The sequence below is a fragment of the Tachysurus vachellii genome, chromosome 10 (assembly GCF_030014155.1).
Source record: "Tachysurus vachellii isolate PV-2020 chromosome 10, HZAU_Pvac_v1, whole genome shotgun sequence".
In the NCBI taxonomy this organism is placed as follows: Eukaryota; Metazoa; Chordata; class Actinopteri; order Siluriformes; family Bagridae; genus Tachysurus; species Tachysurus vachellii.
Genome location: NC_083469.1, coordinates 3,731,794 through 3,754,661, shown reverse-complemented (window position 1 = coordinate 3,754,661; position 22,868 = coordinate 3,731,794). Strand labels below are relative to the sequence as shown.

At 38.1% G+C, this 22,868-nt stretch overlaps 1 protein-coding gene across 1 annotated transcript; it reads right to left on the bottom strand.

The window, feature by feature from the left end:
* Nucleotides 1-3,042: 3,042 nt before the first annotated feature.
* Nucleotides 3,043-22,306, bottom strand: reep3a (receptor accessory protein 3a). The gene is made up of 8 exons (XM_060878955.1): nucleotides 22,152-22,306; nucleotides 13,480-13,552; nucleotides 13,057-13,133; nucleotides 12,866-12,986; nucleotides 12,554-12,667; nucleotides 8,060-8,171; nucleotides 6,316-6,440; nucleotides 3,043-6,159 (listed from the first exon to the last, which is right to left on the bottom strand). Exons 1-8 carry the CDS (start codon nucleotides 22,181-22,183, stop codon nucleotides 6,085-6,087), a joined length of 729 nt encoding a protein of 242 aa, XP_060734938.1. The 5' UTR covers nucleotides 22,184-22,306; the 3' UTR covers nucleotides 3,043-6,084.
* Between the last annotated feature and the right edge of the window lie 562 nt (nucleotides 22,307-22,868).

Sequence of the window (22,868 nt, the reverse complement as noted above, 5' to 3'; positions counted from 1 at the left end):
ACATTAGCGCTCATAAAGGAACGCATCAAAACAACAAAGATGAGTAAATGATCAGTGTTGTAGAGTGAGTCATGCGTCCTCGTTACTCATCGTTCAGAACTTCGGTGGCCCTCAAGCGTGTGTGAGCTTGTGTGTGAGGGTAAACCTCACTTTTTTATGGCCCGGAGGTGTGAAAATTAAACTGCGTTAACCCTAAGCAAAGGTCAAACACGTGGCAAATGCACAAGACCGTAAACAAGGCGGTACGTCTACAGTAGGGTTCAAAAGGCTAAATGCGCTGTTTATTAATCAGTTATGACATTTTGAAAATAAAAAAAATTCATAATTACATGATGGACATGTAAATCTCCACCTCTTTAAAATTTGCAATAAAAAAGCCCCCATTTTTGACTGTATTTTACTGTTTTCTTTTTAATTTTTAAATCTTTTTTACATTTTTTTATTTACTATTTATTATTTAATTTATTTTCACACATGCCTTAATTTTTTTCTGGTAGTGTTTTTAGTCTAAGAGACAGAGAGCAGACTCGTACTGTTTATTGTTTTTCTTTGGTCTAAATTACCTGAAGAGCAAAAACACTAAGGTGTGCAGGTAGCTTCTCTCTGTCTTTCTGTCTCTCTCTTCCTCTATCTGTCCTCCTGTCTCTCTCTCTTTCTGTCTCCCTCGCACTACCTGTCTCTCTCTCTTTCTGTCTGTCTTTCTGCCCAATTTTGTCTCTCTCCCTCTCTCACTCTGTCTGTCTGGCTGTCTGTCCCCTGTGTCTCTCTCTCACTCTCTTGTCTGTCTGTCCCCTGTGTCTCCCACACCCCACCTTCACCCCCTCCCCGTTATCTCTCTCTCCCTTGTCAGGAGGACATTTTTTGAGAGTCAAAATCCCAAACAAACCCAATGGCTCCACCTAGCGGTCAATCCAGGACATGTCAAGCCTGGCAGTTAAGCAACTCCTCTATTACACAAACACACATTGTATTCGAGGTATGAGCAGGACTTTTTTTTCTTTTGGATTCTGTTTTCTAAAATTATTCCGCCTTATTTGATCATTTTAATAGGTGTAAACAAACATGCATTTTTATTTTTTTATTGTCATGTTAATGTCATGTGTCAGAAAACTTTAATCGCTGCTTTAGCGCACTTTGCCCATTCAACAATTTTATCAACATTTTCTCTTCGTTGACCTTTTTTATATGTTGACTAATTATTAATCATAAATTATGTCTCTCTGGATCGACTGTTACTACACAAACCGTTTTGTCTCGCAGCTGCACTACTGTCAGAACTGCTGTTAGATTAAACTAATCGTCACCTTCTGACCAATCAGAATCGAGCGTTTATGAGCGCTGTGGTATAAATGTTTAGAAATCTCCTACATATAATTTAAGATGACTCCGTATAAACCATACCGTTAGATCATTACACAAGTCCTGATGTGTCTGAGCTTCCACCTACATTTACTATACTTTCATTGAGTGCCTTAAACATTTAAAATCTGTCTGTTGTCACTTTTCTTTGTGATGATGATGACCACATCATCACTGCACGCTTGCTCTTTAACATTTCTATATGTCCATATACTGTACGTCTGTACTCACACACTGTACTCACACACTGAACTCACACTACCTCTGTCCTGAGCCATGCTAGCGAGAAACGTGGGAAGCTAGCACTGGGTCTACATGTTTGATTACACTTCCTCTGTTTCTGATTATATTTCCCTTTTCTCATGATATTTTTCTGCACATTTCTACATTGTTTTGATGTGTTTGTTTGCGGCGAGTTTAGCCCGAGCATTTGTAGGCTCCGGTTCACTGCCTTGTGGTCTGCTGGTAAAGTAATAAATGTTTGGCTCTATTTTAATGTTTCTTTTACCTGAGAATTGTCAATAAACATCTACTTTTGTATATTGGACGATGTCTCTGACCGTTATTGAGCCTGTGTATGTTATTTCCTTGGTGGAAAATTCTAATCAAATTTCATTGTAATTTGCTAAAATCGCTTTCCTCTCCTTCCTTTTTACTTTTACTCCTGTTGTATTCTTTTTAACATATTTTAAACTGTTTTTATCAAAATCACATTTATTCTTTTTAACATATCGTCGCTGTCAGGCGGAATCCTCGTATCTCAAAAACCGTTATTTTTCAGGGAATTAAAAAAACACCGTACCTTATCTGCAGTGCACAGGGTTTAGTCCGCGTTGCAGTGGATTGTCTTGCGCTAAATTCCTGTCCTCAGGCGAGCACCAGAACTAGCGGGGGTCGAGATTTTTTTCTTTGAGCCCAGTGTTTTGAAGACATTTACCTCAGAAGACGTGTTGATTCGTTGTGACTCTTATTAAGGAGAAATATGCCGTGAAGCTCTCCCACGGAGTGAGGAAGAGGTGGACAGTTGAAGCGTCCGATGGAGTTATGAGATTTGCGCTCAAGCTATTTTCAAGACTTTAGATTGGTTAATAACTTGTAAAAATAACAGACCCACGTGGGGACTGACCAATAGCATCGATATGTGAAAAAATATGAAATTGACCAAATTTGGACATACGAGGTTTCCGCCCGACAGCGACTATATTTTAAACTGTTTTTTATCAAAATCACATTTATCTTTTTTTAATTGTTCTTTGTTTTTATTATGATTTTATCGTGTGTCTCTTATTTTTACATATTTTTTTTTCTCTCTTATAAACTGTTTTCTAATTTCTATGTAAAGCACTTTGAATGACCTCTGTGTATGAAATGTGCTATACAAATAAACTTGCCTTTCCTCCCCTTCCTCTTGTTCCTGCCACATCAAAATATTCCACAGTCAGAAAAATGTCTGGGATTAAACAAGCTATTCTTTTATTATCCTTTTTTGTTTTTCATAATCCAGAGGATTTCCCCAGACCCTACCATGTGTATGAAAAAGATTATGAGTGGAACTGATTCTGGTGCGGATCTAAATCAGGTTGTTCCTTTCTGGCTCTCAGCTCATTGCTATTTTCTATAAAGTCATATTTGGAACTGCAGATCTGATACCGTTCTCTTAATATTGACCCAAAAACACAACAGTTCTAAAACAACTTTATTTAACAGTTTATTCAAAGACATTCCGGTCTCTGACTGGGTGTGCTGGTGGACGTGGAGCTCAAGCACGTGTCGTATCAGGTTAGTGTTTTCTCTCTTTCTTACACTCTCCTTTAACTTGCAACAAACTCAATCGACAAAGTGTCATTTCACAAAGCATCTCGGTCCAACAGCAAATTTTAATGTTTGACCGAAGAGGAATATGGGACAGAAAGTTAGGCGAGAAAACCAAACGGTGCAACACTGTAGTTCGACACTAACAATATAATATTACACGCTTACATATAACATACAGTATTTTGGTCTTCACAAAATAAAAATAAATGTGAGTACAGTTTATAATCAGTCCAAGAATTTCAAACTAAATAACTGTCACGATTTTGAACAATCAGAACAAAACCACGTTCACTGACCCTTAATTTACTGAGTGATCCTGTATTTGTGTCCAGATACGACACGGGTTTGGTTGTAAGATCTTTAAAAATTACGACTGGTTTACACTCACACGTGAAACACGAGTTTTATATCTGCTGAGAAGATGATGTCAGTGTTGTCTCGAGAGTCTTAATAAAATAAGATTTCAGTGAAATGTGTTAATTTTTGTTGTGTAGTACTTGTTTAATAAAAAAAAAAAAACAGTAAGAGTCTCGAATTGAAAATGACAAAATTCACAATTTTTTTTTTTGTGTTACATATGTATGGTTTTGATTTGTACACATTGTTTGTACACGTTATATTATTTATTCTTTTTCTTCCACGTGGTTCTGCCATAGTTCTCGTAGGAAATTCTCATCCGGTGAACAGAATTATGGGATATCTGTGAATTACATGGTTTTGAAATGAATGTAATGAACTATTGGGACAATTCACTGACAGTCCACTAGAGGGCGCGCCGGCGGGTGGATCATTACTCCCAGTTGAGTGTCATGTGCTATATCACCTGTTCTTAATTATTCGTTGCCTTATTTACACCTGTTTGTTTCTGTCTTGTTGAGTTTTGTTTTTTATTTTTTAACCACGTTTTCAAGTATTCACGTATCGAGTCGTTTATGTTGTTAGTTTTTTGGTTAATTAAAACAAAGAATTTTAATCGTGCACATGGGTCTGATTTAGTGCGAATCTCGAACCGTGACAAAATATTGTGTTTATCATTTAATTATCTGCACGTGTCATAAATTAAGCAATAACACACGATAAAATAAAAAAAAAAAAATACACAAATAATAAATTGTAAACAATCCAAAGCGTCGCGACTTGCGAACGTTTGAGACAAACAGGTAAGTGCTGAATATCAGGAATGTTAAAACAGTACACCTGAAACTGTTTAATAAGCCCTAATGAGGAATTAAAGGCATTTTTTTGGTATTGCAACAAAACAATGGAGTTACAGCTACCTAACCGATGAAAAAAATAAAAGAGCGTTATCCATGAAACGTGAATAAAGATTAGTAATTCATGGATTGTTTCCTCAATGCGTAGTGAATTATTGTAAAATACAAGCATGCTAGTTTTACTATTTTGGTTCTGGGTGTAAATATTAGTAAATAAATAAGATCTTTATGTGCCGGTGTATGAACGGATCTGATACACACTCTAATCGATTTAAAAGCTGTTGCTATGCCATGTGTCCCATTATAGGTAAGAAAGTGCTTCAAGATGGGAAACAACGAGTCTAAGAGACAAAGCGCTGAATAAATAAAGAAAATTGTCAGCCAATGTCACGTATGATGATGGTGTGTTTGCCACGTGTCGTTTTATACCAGTCCAGCATTTTCGACCTGTGCTGATCTGAATATAAAGGGGAGGGATTAATGATAAACACCTGTGATAGGTTTTATACCTTAGGCTCTAGGGTGAGTTAAGGAGCTAACTGGACAAGTGTTTATCATGAATCCTCGTATAGAAACTCCTCGGACGTTTATTACAGATCGATGAAGCCTGTTCTATTAATTATAAGCTCCTTGGGTTTGATCTGGAATGAAGAAGCCCATTCATACTGTATATAGGAGAAGAGGAGAGGATCCTCTAGTGTGTTGTGTAATGACAAAGCCCCTTAATTTAAAGGATTTTCAAGTGTTTTACAGAATTAGGAAACTCCTTCATACAGAAGATCCCCAGGTGTGTGTTACGGAATGACGAAGCCTGTCCATATAGATACTCCAAGCGTGTTACAGATTGACGAAGCTTCTTCATGCAGTGACTACACATTTCCGTTATGTAATGCTAGGGATTTTCCCAATACGTACTTTGATTTAGTTTGTTTTGTAATGATCAGGACTGTGCACAGAGACTCTTTGGGTGTCTTTTAAGATGATACTCTGTTCTACAGACACGGGTTGTGAGTGTTAGGTTTGTCGGACATGAGGTTCTTAAGTTCAAGCTTCTTCTGTGTGTTCTAGATTGACACGACTTGTTAACATGGAGGGATGATCTGCTGTGTCCATATGGAGGCTCCCTGTAAGGTGTTACAGAATGACCAGGCTTTTTATATCATGCTAAAGTATTGGTTGATGATCAGGACTGTTCACAGAGGCTCTTTAGGTGTCTTTTAGGTGAAACAGCCATGTCCGACAAACCTTCTGTAGCACAGACGTCAGTGGCATGTAACAGAATGACCAGGCCTGTTGGTACAGATACTTCTGTGGAATGTGGTGTGTTAATTGCACAATCTGGTCTTCTTTGTAATAGGCCTCCATCCATGTTTTACAGACTGAAGAGACCTTTTCATACAGAGGTTTCCCATGGGGTGTGTTGCAGGATAAACGGCTCTGTTCATACCACAACTCGAGTGTGTGCTGAGTGACTCGGCTTGTTGGTACTGTACCTGGGCGGTTTCGTGGCTGTTTAGTGGGTGTTACTGATGACTTTTCATGGAAGATTTGCAGAGTGACACATAATGACCAGGCCTGTTCATACAGAGGGTCCTCGAGAGTGTGATTCAAAAAGACTTGGCTTGTTCGTGTAAAGGTTTTGTGGTCTTGCCTAATTGGATGATCCAAGCTGGTTCCCGGGGTGTTTTTCTTTTGGTCATGGCTGTTCAAAAGTGTTGGCAGCAATCACTGGCCTCCTCCTGGTTTTCATTTTCAGGGAGCCGTAACGAGACTGTACACACACACACACACACACACACACACACACACACACATACGCACACACACATACGCACACACACAAAATAAATAGATCCAGATTATACAGCACATTTGTTAAGAATTGAATTAAATATAGCAGTCAGTAATGTTGCTTGTGCAAACACACCTCTTTGCGTATAACTTTGGCACGACTCATCTTCACACTCTGAGTTCTACGCAGACCCTTCAACGATGAGTCGTCCTCTGAACACGTTCCGTCTACTTCCTCCCCGTGTCCTGCCTGATCGTATTCTACAAGAGTAGGATTGAAGGTGCATCAGAGCCCTCATTCACTCACTCATTTTCTACTGCTTATCCGAACTACCTCGGGTCACGGGGAGCCTGTTCTCATTATCTCAGGCGTCATCGGGCATCAAGGCAGGTTACACCCTGGACGGAGTGCCAACCCATCACAGGGCATACACACACACACACTCTCATTCACTCACACAATCACACACTATGGACAATTTTCCAGAGATGCGAATCAACCTACCATGCATGTCCTTGGACCGGGGGAGGAAACTGGAGTACCTGGAGGAAACCCCCGAGGCACGGGGAGAACATGCAAACTCCACACACACACAAGGAGGAGGCGGGAATCGAACACCCAACCCTGGAGGTGTGAGGCGAACGTGCTAACCACTAAGCCACCGTGCCCCCCTGCATCAGAGCAGTTACATGTATGTATTGAACTTAAGAGTACTAGAGAGATGAAATAATAGAACCACGCAGATTACCTTTAATTTGGCAGATTTACAGAGAACGTCGTAATTATTGGAACGGTCGAGATTTAATCTAAGGTTAATTAATTAATTAATTACAATTCTTACAATGAATCATTCTCTTAGATATTGTAGCTCTATATATACAGAACATCTGATATTTTAGAAGAGCAGTGTCAATGCCAGAAGTTTATCATCAGCTGTATGAAATGGGCTGCTGGTGAGTTTTTACAGGAGATTTTTGTATGAGACAGTAAAAAAACCAGTACAGTGTAAAGCCGGCTTTCGATGCTCCTCTTAAACATGCTCCCTTAAGGAGAAAGTTCATGGCGGAGTTTATCCTCATGACCCGTCTCTGAGTGCGTGACTAATCTCCAGTGGGTGAAGATTATTTCTGGAATGTTGTATCCTGGTATTTCGAGGTACACAAGACATGCCTGAAGCAATCAGCAGAGTAAACAAGCGAAGAACAAACGAGAAGTGGCTGCTATTAAAAATTAGTAGCTTTCTAAATCATGATATTTACAGGGCTGGAGATGGCTGTGTTCAAGAGCACCACGGTTATTATTTGAGATTATTACGTCTTTAAAGCATCATTTCCAGGTTGAACCGAGGCGCGTCATCCTTTATCCCGTAACATGGTTATAGCATCATCTGAGCTTCTAAAGAAATCCAGCTATAAATATATTCACCTCCGAGCCGTACTTCTCTGGGAAAAGTTGTCAAAAACACTGCGTAAGGAACAGAAATTTTTGCAGGATGTGCAGCGCAAACAGGAATGACAGTCTGTAAGTTTAAAGTGGATGATATTCATAGAATATTCTGACTTTCCTGAAAAAGCCAATGCCAGAGCCAGTGCGATGCTGATGTGATGCTCTGCTTATATTCCAGATATTATTAATATATATTTCCGTGTGCAAACTGGAGAAGGAAGAAATACAGTATGAGAAACAGTGTGTGTACATGTCCGGTTCTTTAGACTCCACAATGGGTGCCAGGACTCATCCTGCTTAAATGTCGGCTTCATTAAATAATCATCAATTTCACACTGTGTTGACTGGAAACGTTTTTAAACCCTTAGACATGGATATAAATGTATATGAAAACAAACAAAGAGAAATGATAGAATTATTTCGGATTAATTACCAGAGCCCTGGGTCAGCTTCACGGGTTTCCCTAATGCTGATTGGCCGGTAGGAACCTGGGTGAGGTCAGGAATACTAAAGCTCCTTAGGCGCTCACTGATGGCACCCTGTCCCTGTAAAAAAACAAACAAAATAAAATCAGTGTTAGCATGTTTGAGTTCTGCATTTCTGAGCATCAGTAATTTTTAGCAGAATTATGATTATGTTCTTTAAAAAAGACCCGGTCACTGAACAGACATTGGGGTGTCTTCATGCTGCAGTAGCTAATGAGGGAAATCTCTTACTGGAGATCGTGGCACTGCTTTAAGGAGAGGATGTGTATATTTACAACAGTACAATGGGACTGATTCGTGATAGCATGTGTTATGCCATTTATGCAGATCTACTAAGCATTTACATTTATGGCATTTGGCAGACACCCTTTATTCAGTGCAACTTACATCTTTATCTCCTTTTATACATCTGGGCAACTAGGCTACCACGTCCACACCATTAGACCATAAACATCCTTAAACTGAACAGGATGTTGTTCAAATGATTTTGTGGTTAAATTTGTTTTGAGGAAGTGAAACAGTAACTTCCATAATCTCAGTGAAGAGTTCCAGTTAATCAACTATGAACCAAAAGAAGAAGTTTGAGTACACAAAGGTTCAGGACAGTTCTCCTCCAAGCTGCCCAGTCCCATGATGAGCGGTTGTCTGGAGACCTAACTGAAGAGGTTACGAGTAATAGCTGACAATAAATTACGGGTATTAATACAGACTAAAGGAAACAAATGAGAATGTGATCTTTATTGCTGATTCTAAATGTATTCCATCGTGTTTGGAACCTCAAGACAATGTCATTATTGAACCTTTTTTAAATATACAGTGATGCCTCGAGATACGAATTTAATTCGTTCCGTGACTTTGCTCGTATCTCAAATTTCTCGTATCTCAAAACAATTTCCCCCGTTTAAATGAATTGAAATCCCATTAGTCCGTTCCAGTTCGCAAAATTCCACTCCAGTTGTTTTGTTTATGTGTTTTGAATATGAAAAATGTACAGTACTGTATTTATAAATGACAAATATTGTATAAAAACATACAGTAATAAAAGAGAATGTTAAAAAATAAACTTTTTTACTTTACGGAAGATGCGCACGGAGGTTGAGGGAGGAGTAAACAGGCGGAGGAGTAAACAGGAGGAATTTTGTCTCGTACTTCACTTTCGCTTTCGTTCACTTACTCGCTACTGTACACTCTTAATGCTACTTTACACTTAAATGGAACTCAACTAAACTTCACTAAAATTAACGAACTTAAATCAAGCATCGCGTTAGTTCTGACAGGCCACGTCGTCAAGCGTGCATCAGCTGTTAATCAGCTGTCCACGACGCGCACCAATCCGGTTACGACATCCATATTACCTGACCATTTAAATTCCCATTCATAGAGCAGCTCTAGCGCTTCGCTGCTGCCGCGATCTAAACTCCCTCCTCCAACACCGACTCCACCATGCCGGAACCTGTGTTCCTTGTACCTCCTTGTACCTCCTTGTTACCTCCTCCATAAATCTCCACATATTTTTCTCTCTCTCTCCCTCTCTCTCTAATTATTTAATTATTTATTTACCCATTCATTCATTTATTACTTTCCAAAAACGCGTAAACGAGCATATCTAATACTATACATGATTAATGGTTCTGTTATACGGAGGGTTTATTCTATTTTCTATTCGCTGCTCTTCGCACTCTGACCACGCATGTGCACGGAGGGGCGTGTGGATTCTTGCCCAGAACAGAACCATACCACCAACACTAACTGTATGCATATCATCTAATAAATTCTCTTTTGACAAAGTGGTCCTGACAGAACTGAAATTCTCTTAACTGAACTTAATTGCTACAATTTCTGTTTTCTTTACATTAATTTTGCTTAATTTTCTTCATCGCTTTTCTCTTCATTTGTTTTTGCCTTTTTGTCACTCTTTCCTCACTAACATCTGCCGGTCATTTTAATAAAAACCTGTCCGGTCGGCATATCAGATGCGTGTAGTCGCACAAGTTCAAATTTTTTAACGGATCCAACGTATCCTAAAAATTTGCTCGTATATCAAGACAAAAATTTGGTCGAATCACAGCTCGTATCTCAAAAAATTCGTATGTCAAAGCACTCGTATCTTGAGGCATCACTGTAATGTCCTTTTTTTAATAATGTCTTAGTTTTGTGAAACCCCAAAGATAGCTAAGGTTTTTTATTTGTTGTTTTTTTGGTAGAATTTTTAACATGATGCTGTCCACAATTTAGAATAATACTGCAGTGTGTTTGTATAATTCAGCCATGATCCGTTAGCTCATGGTTAGCTCCAGAATTATTGGCACCCTGGAGGTTCAACAAACTTTACTTTCAATTGAACAGATCAGTTACTAAGCAAAGGATGTCCTCTGTGTCCCCTCGTATCCACCGATAGAAACATTCCTAAGCATTTATCCGCATCATCTTTTTTTGCGAGATTGTAAGTCCGAATCCTGGCGATATTCACGGACAGGAGTCAGAGAGAGAGAGGAGGAAGAGATGGTATTACTCCCTCCCCTGTCATTCAGATAAAGAAAAAGTAAATCTTAGTATAAATTGACAACATTTAAAGATTAGATTTCAGGGTTTGTGTGTTTTGTGTGCAAGAAGCAGCAAGTGAGCGGAAAATGAACAAATCTCTGTTACCTGTAGCTCCGCCACCTTTAGCCAAGTACAAAGACCATTAGGAGGTTAGTCTAGTGTGCAGAGAGAGAGAGAGAGAGAGAGAGAGAGAGAGAAAGGGAGGAAGAGTAAAAGATACAGAAGCAAAGCATAGCAGAAATGTCCACGCCCACTATATTCTGAAATAAGATTCCACCACATGCGATTATTTTAAGCAGCAAAGCCTGAGAAATAAGGATGAAATAAAAAAGCATTAAAGGATACACTTTGATACTATAAACAAAAACTCTGCTTCTTATATTGATCAGAACTGTGAATCATGTCTTGTGCATAATTTAAATCATTTAAAACACGAAGATTAAAATTATATGTCTATTACATCATTTAGAAACATACAGAACATACAGTTCTGATATATATATATATATATACGTATATATATATATATATATATATATATATATATATATATATATATATATATATATATATATATATATTATATATTATATATACAGAGACAGGAACTAAATTTGTCAGTGCAAGAACCTGAGTTTAATCACTGTTTAAGAAAGTTATTAGAGAGCCAGACTGATATGACCAAGAGGTAACAGATAAATTAGAAATAAAAGGGGCCCCAGCACATACCCATGTGGAACTCCACTTGGAACAGGGAAGGACTGAGATTTAAAATGCCTAAGTTGGACAATCTGAGTGTGGCCAGAGAGATATGATTTAAACAAGGAGGCAAAAGCAGTGGCAGTAATTCCAAAAGAAATAAATCTACCTAGAAGGATGTTATGTGGGATGGGATCAAAGGCTAAAATAAGCCGTCAAGAGACCATACTGAGATCCTGTCTGAGTACTGTAAACCAGACTGCAACTTTCCTTACATGTTATTATTAGTTAAGTGAGCGTGATCCAAATGATTCCTCAAGCATTTGGGCAAGAAATGGTGAATTGGACAAACATTATTCAAGTTATTAGGATCTGTGCTGTTTTGAGAGCTGAAGGACCCAAACCAGAGGTAAGAGATGAATATACAATGTCAGTGATTAATGGAGACAAAGACAGTAGACAGGCTTTTACTAAATGTGACTGGAAAGTAGAAGATTTAGGTTTATGGATGAGAGAGCAGATAATCCGGCAACAGTAGGAAGTGTAAGAAGACAGCAAAGAAGGAAAAAAAAAAAAGGTCATAAAGAATTACATTGATCAGCTGATCAGTACAGATGAGGTGCAAGTGTATCAGGTGGACGGAAAATATTACTGATATGGGAAAACAAAGTTCTTGCCTTCCCTTCATTGGACTTTATCAATTCTGTGAGGAAGGTACATTTAGCTGCATGAAGAGCATCCTTAAGGACAGCAAGACCGTTTTTTCTATAAAGACGTTCCAGGTGACGTCCCTTCACTTTAAGCCAGCGTACTTCGGGTGAAAACCAAGGGGCAGAGTGGAGAAAGGAAACAAATCAGGATTTTGGAGGAGAAAGTGCATTTAAGAGATCAATCCATCGTTGTAGTATAAGGCTTGCTCTTTAAGCATGGATAAATTGCTTGGGAGGTTGTCAAATCCATTAGAAAGGGCAGGAATATCAATGTTCTTAATACTTTTAAAAGAGATGGAACAAGGCATATTTGTTTTGGATAAGGTTAAGTTAAGATTAAAAGAAATTATGGTCTGAAATGCCCATATAAATGTCAGTGTTGTGTATCTGTACCTGTTACCATGACAGCAAAACAAACCAAATCTGTGTTTATTCATTTTTGAGATCTGTGTGTGTGTGTCTGTGTGTGTGTGTGTGTGTGTGTACTACCTTGACAGCAGCAGTGACGGCGACTGAAGCAGCGACACTGAGGCTTTGCCTTCCAAAGTTCACGACGGTCTCGTAACTCTTCTCTTTGGCTTGCACGATGTAATCATCTATCTCCTGATACACACACAAAAAGTTTTCTTTTCCTTCTTTTTTTAACGACCTCTAACAAATGAACCTACAGCTTCACTACAGCTCTTTCTAAAGCTATGACCTAAAGAAGTTAAAGTCTCCATTCATTATTAGTGTCCTTGGCATTTCGGAGGACCGTTTCCTCTATTAAAAAAGTGCCGAGGGGTTAATTAAGGAGCGTACCCTTTCTCTTGAGGCCAGAAGCGGGTGCAGGAACTTCCTGAAGATCAGACCTGCTCCTCTGGTGTACGGTGACACCAGCCACATCACCACAAACATTTTTAACTCGTAGTACAGCGGAAACCTGCGGAAGATGGCCGTGAGATCATGAGGCACAAATGTAATGCTGACATGAAAAATAAATGATGTCTCACCAAGCTATGGAGAGGTCTGCGACTGTCTCGGCTACGGTATAGAGAGCAAACACGATCCAGTACATCATCCATCGCACCTGTGGAAACACACACACCACACACACACACACACACACACACACACACCACACAAGAAAGGTAACTGACAGAAGGTCTTGGCAGGAATCTGTCCTGCTTTTCCTCTCTACAGGATGCACAGATGCTGATTCAGCACAAATAACATAATATACACAGACTATGTGTCATTTAATAACAACAGCAACAGTGTGACTAACTTGTATGTTTTTTTTTGCAAAAATGCTAATATATAAGAAATAAATTAAATATTAACCCCCATTTCTCCATGGCCAGACTTCACCTCTTTCAATTTTACCGTGTTATTTCATAAATAATAAAGAAAAAAAAAAAAAAATTCAGCCTTACGTATTCTTTTACACTCTTGGTCCTGATTGCTTTGTAGGAGTAATATGCTGGATAAAGTGTGCCAAAGAGAAGCCTGGAACACAAACATTCAGACATAAATCAATCCATTATTAATATTATTATTATAATTACTTCAAATTAAATTCTGAGATGTTCTCATATTGTTTTTTTTTTATTATTATTATTTTTTTTTTTAACTTTTTTTTAGCATAAGAATATAAATGTATATATATTTTTGGACAAAGGCAAATTGTGAGGGGTCACATCTTGGACCAGTCCAGGCACCTCTACTTGGAAGGGCCCCTGCCATTTAACAACTTGTTGGAATGGGTGCCCCGGGGCAGGGACCTGGGGGTCTCAGAATAGAACAGGCCGTTGTACTGAATTAGGCCTGTCGAACCCAGTTGCATGGGTTCTGAGGGAGCCTCTTGTGGCTCAGAGTAATCAGAATGTATATAAGCTCATGCGCATTCATGCTGGGGCCTCCTACTCGCCTGTTGCTTGGTTCGGCTCTACCGTTACACTAGGCGGGCACGAAAGAAACACCCGGGGATGAGCATAGTGGATTCTGTGTGTTTTCTGTTCGGTACGTAGCAGCAGATGATTTAATATCAAAACGTTTATTCAACTCAGTTCATTCATTCATTCATTTTCTACCGCTTATCCGAACTACCTCCGAACTACCTACTATCTCAGGCATCATCGGGCATCAAGGCAGGATACACCCTGGACGGAGTGCCAACCCATCGCAGGGCACACACACACTCTCATTCACTCACACAATCACACACACTATGGACAATTTTCCAGAGATGCCAATCAACCTACCATGCATGTCTTTGGACCGGGGGAAGAAACCGGAGTACCCGGAGGAAACCCCTGAGGCACGGAGAGAACATGCAAACTCCATACACACAAGGTGGAGGCGGGAATTAAACCCCCAACCTCGGAGGTGTGAGGCGAAAGTGCTAACCACTAAGCCACTAAGCCACCGTGCCCCCCAACTCAGTTCACTTTAATTTAATTTGTATAGTACTGTTAGCAATGAACATAGTAGAAAAAAATAATTCAGAAGTATCCGTAAATAACGAGGACTGAGTTAACGGTGATGACAAAATTCTATAACCTGTATAGAAGGAATCCGGAAGTATCTTTCTTTACCTTTATCTTTTATTTAGAATCCTTTTATTTTATCGTGTAAAAACTGTGAGGATAAATGAGCCAAGTGGAAAGCAGAGCGATCGCTGTGACTGTGGGTTTGTGGGAAAAGTGCAGCCTTTTGTGAGGTTACATCCATGCCAGTATATTTTCATGTAACTATGGGAACGACAGCACTGCCTGATACTGTGTGTGTGTGTGTGTGTGTGTGTGTGTGTGTGTGTGTGTGTGCTGCTGGAACAATTCCCCCTATTGCCTAACAGCCTCCCCACCCCTAGCTATCTCTGTTACATGTACAAAACAGATAAACACTGCTCCTGTGTAAGTTGAGCCACACAGAACATCACATGCTATCATAACTTCCAGTAATCACATGCTGACTGATATGGAATAAATAAAGACAAACTTTACTATATATGAATTAACAGACAGACTTCAGATTAATTCTGTTTGCATACTGTATTCTTTTTTCAGCACATTCTTTAAATAAATCATCACAACACTTCTCAACCAAGCGTGATTTCACTGTTTACATTAAACTTTTAATGAAATTTGAAGATGTTGCTTGATGAATAGATGAGATGATATTGATGTTGTGTTAGTGTAAAAGAGGTACAGCGTGAAATCTCACCAGGATGTTGGTGCTGAAGGGAAATTCTAACAACTATATAACAAGAGTGTTACATGTTTGGTGTTACATGGTGGTAAAAGCACTCGAATATTTCTTCCAGTACATCTCCACTACTGAGGACACCGGTGATGTGTCGTTGACGTGTAAAAAGAAACGTGAGGAGAGATGGATGTAAAGTAAACTGATGATATTTATTGTGAACAAATGAAAAGAAAATAAACTGGAAAAAATTTATCGTGTTCATGTTACTCGGTTAGGGGGGCACGGTGGCTTAGTGGTTAGCACGTTCGCCTCACACCTCCAGGGTTGGGGGTTCGATTCCCGCCTCCGCCTTGTGTGTGTGGAGTTTGCATGTTCTCCCCGTGCCTCGGGGGTTTCCTCCGGGTACGCCGGTTTCCTCCCCTGGTCCAAAGACATGCATGGTAGGTTGATTGGCATCTCTGGAAAAAATTGTCCCTAGTGTGTGAATGAATGAGTGTGTGTGTGTGTGTGTGTGTGTGTGTGCCCTGCGATGGGTTGGCACTCCGTCCAGGGTGTATCCTGCCTTGATGCCCGATGACGCCTGAGATAGGCACAGGCTCCCCGTGACCCGAGGTAGTTCGGATAAGCGGTAGAAAATGAATGAATGAATGTTACTCGGTTCAGTAGACACGTCTGAATCGAGCTCGTGTGTTAGTAACCTGGTGCACTGATACGTTCGAAACCCACAGGAAAAACGAGAAGCTGCTCTATAAAGTGATCTGACTGCAGCTCTCACTGACTGTTTTTTTATCGAGGACACAAATACGATATTCTACATAAAACTTAAAAAAAAGAGAGCTAATGATCAGTGAAAACTTCCAGACTGAGTTTCTCGACAATCAAAACTTATGACTAAAGATTCACTACTGACTTGTTTACCCCTGAGCTGTGTATTCCAGACTTTACGAGTGTATTACGAACGTTAGCGTAGATCTTAAACGCAAACCTTGTTTAGATGTTTTATAGATGCCATTGTTTTAGATAACGTCAGCATTTGTTTGATTGTTTGAAAGTACTTTGCTGTCAGTTTTAATAAATGTTGTTCTTTAAGCAGCTTTGACTTTGGTTGCATTATTCTGTAAATTACATTTCATTCAGTTTTCATTCTCATGTATTTACAGGACTATATTGGTAAATAATATATTACAGTGTAAAGTAGTAAAAATTCTTTACAGCGTTTTAATGTAAAACTATTACAATATCATCTTGTGTTTTGGGGAATTTACAGGATTTTACTGGCAACTCTAGTTGCCAACTAAATAGTGTAATTTGGAATTACAAAAGAATACTGTAACTCATAATACAAGTTTAATTCTATATTACTGTAAAATAAACAACAAAGTACTGTATTTTACAAACAACAATTAACACTAAATTGCTTTACAGTATAATGCTGCAGTCCATTTTACGGCAATTAATAACATTTTTACAGAACTTTATTGGCAACGTTTTTGCCAGTAAAATTCTGTAAATTCCACAGTAAATTTTTTACAGTGTACGGATCATTCTTAACATAAATTCTATTAAGGAATGTTCTGTACTATAGATAACTAAAAGCTTGCAGGCTAATCAACAAATCTGCAGTTTGGTTGGCACCGTGATTGTTCTGTTCATCTCAGCTGCCTTCTACATGACGGTGCTACACGTCATGTGCTCCTTAAAACATTTCACACTTTTCATACATAAAGTTGCTGCAGCTATGATGACTTACTTTTCAGTCCTTAGCTCTGTGGTGTTTTATGTGTTTTATGATCCTGGAGAAACATTTTTCATTTCATTCTGCACTGCGTCAGCTATATACAGTTAAAACGACGATAAAAGCTACTTGACTTGACGTTCTTAACAGCGTCGGCTTCGGCGATCTGTAGCTGTGTATTAAATTGCATACTTATGCCATTGTACAGAATAAATAGTGTGTGTCGTGTGTTCACAGTGAAAATTCCATTCAATACACTTCTCAAACAGAAATAAAAAAAGCAAGAGAGAAACAAATTATTTAAATTAGCCCACACTTAATTGTGTTATAAAATTAAGCCACATTTAATTGTGTTTTTAATTTTTAATTTTAAAAACTAAAAAGAATATTCTAAACACTCAAGCGTGCTGCACCATGTTACGTGCGTTTGACGTAAAAACTAGGAAATGGCTTCTACTTCCTGTTAGAAAAAAAAAGTCCATTTCAGATGATACTGCCCTTCTAACATTCCTACACTAGATGTTTAGTGCACATAGTACATTAGCTTGAGCTTTTATATCTGATGTTTGGTGTTTTTCTGGTTTCTGATTCTTTACACCCTCTCGGACTCTTGATGTTTTTCCTCTTTTGACCCGCTGTTGTTTGTGCCTCTACTACAATTGTGTCCTTCGTCAAATTTTCCCAAATGAACATCTCACATGAAATTGCACTGCAAAAGCAAAATATCCTGAACATACTATTATTATTACAGCAAATCTCAGTGCTGCGTGACTGCCTCTAACTAACCGCTAAACCTAGCGATGATACTGTGATCATCGTGACCGTCTCAGGCACTCCAGATGGGCTTTTATGAATCTGGATGAATCCCAGCATTCACGCTTTCCAACACATACAATTTACTTTGTGTTCTGAATCGTGCAGGCCGTGAACTTTACCGTTAAGTCTCATCAATATCTTGACTATATCGGGCGGACGTGGCCTTAACGTGTGATGTGGCCACGATATCATAGATTCCCCAGATAAGCAATGCTTCTTGTGTGGATGATTAACTAAGCAAATCAAACTGAACTGGATTACACAACGCAGCCTGCCAACGTGGATCAGTCAAGAAACGCAGTTTATTTTCAGACAGCGTTCATGGAGTTTCTAGAGGCTCATCGCTTCTGTGGCTCAGGAAACTTCGAAATTGGAAAATTTTTTTTTTTTTTACAAATACAACAGAAAAGCATTCAGTTCTGGTGACGCTGGAAGTTGTATAGTATTTATTTATTTTTGTTTGTATTTCTTGTCTTTAAATCATCCAAAGCTAGCATTCCCTTGGACAAACTAACTGACCAGCCACCTAAATGAGCTGAGTGAATTAGATCTGGAAAACAGGACGTCTTCGTTAAACTGAATAGAAATTCACACTACTCATTAACACGGTTTAGCTTGGTAGTTACTTCTCCTTATTCCTCAGGTAGAACGTTGTGTTATGAATAATCGTTGAGGAAAAGACGCGGTGAGGGGGCGGTTCTCGTCAGGTAATTATTGCTTTGGCTGGGCGCTAACAGGGCGCTTTTAAACCTTCGTGATTGAAATAATTCGAATGATGTAAACAACAGTGAGTGAATATTAACGTCTGTTTTCAGACGTATCTACTGTAATCTACCTCGTTAGATAATGGTTTTTCAGGAACCTTTTACAGTACATACAGTATAGTCTATGTTTTATGATCAAAACTGTTATAATTAAAGCTCTTATTAGCCTGTTTGGCTGCTCATATGTTTGGACTCCAAAATCTCAAACTCCAAAACAAGTAGGCCTTTAAATATCATCAACAGATAACAACAATTAATATCTCTGCCGTGTCAGTGAAACGCTCAGGAACAGAAAGCTCTAATAAATATCCTGAATATAATCAGATAACTGAACGACCTACTGAACTCGACACTACACACCACTACGACCATGATGTCTCACTAATACTTCACCTTGTACACTCTGTTACATCTTTTATCTACCAATTATAATTGTATATAACTGTACATTTATGGCTTACCCTAGTTTACATCCGTTTACATCTCTATCTATCTATCTACAGTATCTATCTATCTATCTATCTATCTATCTATCTATCTATCTATCTATCTATCTAAATAATAAGCCTGATCAAATGTTTAAGAGTTTAAAAATGGATTTTAAACAATTATCAGACTGCAAAAGGTTTAAAATGTTCTTGACCTTTTATTATAATACTTCAATATCAAACGTTTGTAGCGATATACAAAGGTTCCTGACCTATAACATCCCTACAACTGCCTTATTTAGCCATTGTTTATTCACTCCTGAATTTCATTAGCGTCCCAAATCGCATACTTGTTGAAGTGCTGCATACAAGAAGGACCTGAAAGATGCACTTATTCACCCGAAGAGAGCAAGTGTGGAAAGTTGGACATGTCATGTATTCAACACATTGGAGGAGGGAAGAGGGGTGGGGCTACCAGGAGCTGACTCTGACACTGATCTGATTCTCATCATTATCGTCATTAGCAACATGTCCAGTGACAAAATTAAAATGTGTTGTTTTCCGAAACTCATTTTAAACTCTTCTTTGTTTAAAATATGTTGTACCACCGTACATGCCACTGCCGTTTATTTACATCATCTCCTCTGTGACCTTTTTCAGTTGGGATCATACCCAAATGATCTGGTTTTATCTATTTATCTTTATCTCTTTTTTTTTGCCAAACTCAGTTCTTATCTGGGGGATGGGCCACGGTGGCTTAGTGGTTAGCACGTTCGCCTCACACCTCCAGGGTTGGGGGTTCGATTCCCGCCTCCGCCTTGTGTGTGTGTGGAGTTTGTATGTTCTCCCCGTGCCTCGGGGGTTTCCTCCGGGTACTCCAGTTTCCTCCCCCAGTCCAAAGACGTGCATGGTAGGTTGATTGGCGTCTCTGGAAAATTGTCCATAGTGTGTGATTGCGTGAGTGAATGAGAGTGTGTGTGTGTGTGTGTGTGTGCCCTGCGATGGGTTGGCACTCCATCCAGGGTGTATCCTGCCTTGATGCCCGATGACGCCTGAGATTCCCCGTGACCCGAGATAGTTCGGATAAGCGGTAGAAGATGAATGAATGAATGAGTTCTTATCTGATCATTTTGATCATGGATGCACATGTGATTTTCTTGCAGATGTACTCGTGGGTACATCTCGTGGGTGTCTTAGATTTTCATACTGGGCTGCGTTCTGCCTGGAAGGTCACGTGAACAGACATGCAAACTGTCGAAGCTTGTGCACACGTTGAGACAAAATCAATACGAATCCAAATGTCAGACTGTTAACGCTGGAATTACTGTCTGTAATTAATAATTAATTCAAGATTCATTGAGTTAATTATTAATTATAACAACTATTATCTTTGTCTTGCTCTTTATTTTTACCTTCAGACATGTTCAGACGTTTGCAAGCCAGGAATGTTTTTAATGATCTAACTGAGGTTAGGTTCATTTGTATTGCCAATCTGTAGGTTTTTCTGGGGAACCCGTTTGAGAGTTGAAGAGCCGTAAAGTCATAACCAGGAAAGGTTTCTATTCTTTCTGAATGGAAATGACATTTTTAGGTTTCCTCTCAAGTGTTCCACCAAATATAAAAGAAATAAAATAACGGTTTAATGGTTGAAAGGTAGAAAAAATACTGTCAAAATGGATTTTTCTCCATATCGAGATCCCAGTTATAGCATGAATCTAGCGTCAGGGCATACAGGAAATGCTGAATTATGGACGCAAATTTAGGCTTAAGGTCAAGATGTTTAAGTAGAATAACACCGATAGTCAGTTTCTTTGCGTTTCTGATTGCAATTTTATGTTTATTTGTCCGCCTTGTGCTTTGTTCCTTGAAACATTTTTCGAAGACATTTCCATAAATGAAAGTTCACCTGCTGCCTTAACAATGTACGTGAATTCGAGCTGTGTTTCAACTCACAAGTAGTCAAGATTACTCTAGGTTACTTTATACTTCAATATCTTGTCATGACAATTGAATTTTTCATCTGTCTTCAAATAAATAAACGTCTACCATTTTTTCCCAAAACCAAATGATTTGCTAACGAGCTGCTCCTACAGAACAGGAAACACACACCTTCTTGAGCGCATTTAATCGGACGATGAATCGAAAGACTAATACAGAACGTATCACTAATGAATATAAGAACACGTCCAAAACTAGTTTCACACACACATCGTGTCCTTGATGTATTTTCAGATCTCTGTGTGTATGAAAACAACATGGTGAAGCAGGTAGACGAGTGTCACCTTGCAGGATTAATAATATTCCAGATTAATATTTTTTTTCATTCCTGATGTCTCGCTAATCCCAAAAGTACACAAACATATACTTTTTCTTCTTCTTACTGACACTGGGTTTAAACCTGGAAGCTTTATTAAGATACTGAAGCAGGAAAACAAAAAAAATGGACTGAACTGTCAAACTGTGTTTGTCTTTTGTTTTGTACAAAGTTACAACACTTATATAACATATGTATATGTATATATATACATATATATATATACATATATATATATGTATATATATATGTATATATATACATATATATATGCAATCATTTGGTTTTGGTTTATATAAGTGTTATATATACGTATACATATATATATATACGTATATATATATATATATATATATATATATATATATATATATATATATATATATATATATATATATATATATATAACACTTATATAACTTATATAACTTAACTTTATTTTACAATAAATTATTATATAACCTTTTATTACAACGTTACAACACTTATATAACTTATATATGTATATATATGTACTATAATATTTATATAATATATAATATTTATCATATATATAAAGCAACATCAAAGTGTTGTCAGTTGGAAAAAAAATGATGGTATTTTTGTGTACAAACTTTTTTCTTCTGTATTTTTTTCTGTAACATATAATATAATATAATATAATATAATACAATACAATACAATACAATATAATATAATATAATAACAACAGTATTTACGTCAGTTGGTGGTTGCGCGAGCTCACCGTTCTATCTACTAGTTAGCTAACTGCTAACACAGAAATACTCGCATACATTTCACAAATATATGAAAACAGCATAAAAGAATATTTTTTTTTACTCACACAACAACTCTGGATATAATCCACGAAACCATTTTATCCTCCTGTCGCCTTCCAGTTTAACTAGACTCCCTTTCCCGAAGCGACAAACAACGTTTAAGGTGGGATAAGGGAAGTTATCTCTGCCTGTGTTCCAAATCACATCAGAGTCACTACATAGGTGCCCTACATATAGTAGAAAAAGATCGGTTCTACTTCAAAGCTAGTGCACTTGGTTTAAAATTTGATCCGTTTGAGATTCGGCCTCCAACTATCGTTTGCTGTTTATCCAGCTAGCAATAACCGTTAAACGAGTGTTTATTATTTTTTTTTTATATTATAAGACAACACTTATTTAATTAAACGAGGCTATTATGTGTTTTATTTCCCTGTATCTCAAGCCCTAAAAACAACCTTTGTCCATGTTTTCCCTAAAGGAAAAAAAAATGTTAGGACTAACTGATAGATATTTTGTCCAATCATAACCTCAAATTTAATCTAATCCCCGCCCCTTAAAAACGCTGATTGGATACATCGAATTGTATCTAGGTGAAGTCTACTGTACATGCCTAGTTTTTTTTTTCCTGAGCTCCTCTTAGTAATGTTGTTGATTTTGTGTTAGGTTATAAAAATGATTAGATTAGAAAAATGCGTTAAGACGGACAACTATTAGTGAAAATATTCATATAGTGCATAGCTTAGTAGTGTATAGTTTATATAGTATATAGTATAGTGTATATA

Coding starts and splice junctions, on each gene's coding strand:
- reep3a (XM_060878955.1), bottom strand. CDS start 22,183: ATGGTTTCGTGGATTATATCCAGAGTTGTTGT. Junction 12,668..12,865: donor TTCTGGCCTCAAGAGAAAGG/GTACGCTCCTTA, acceptor TGTGTGTATCAG/GAGATAGATGATTACATCGT. Junction 6,160..6,315: donor CCAAAGTTATACGCAAAGAG/GTGTGTTTGCAC, acceptor GTGTGTGTACAG/TCTCGTTACGGCTCCCTGAA.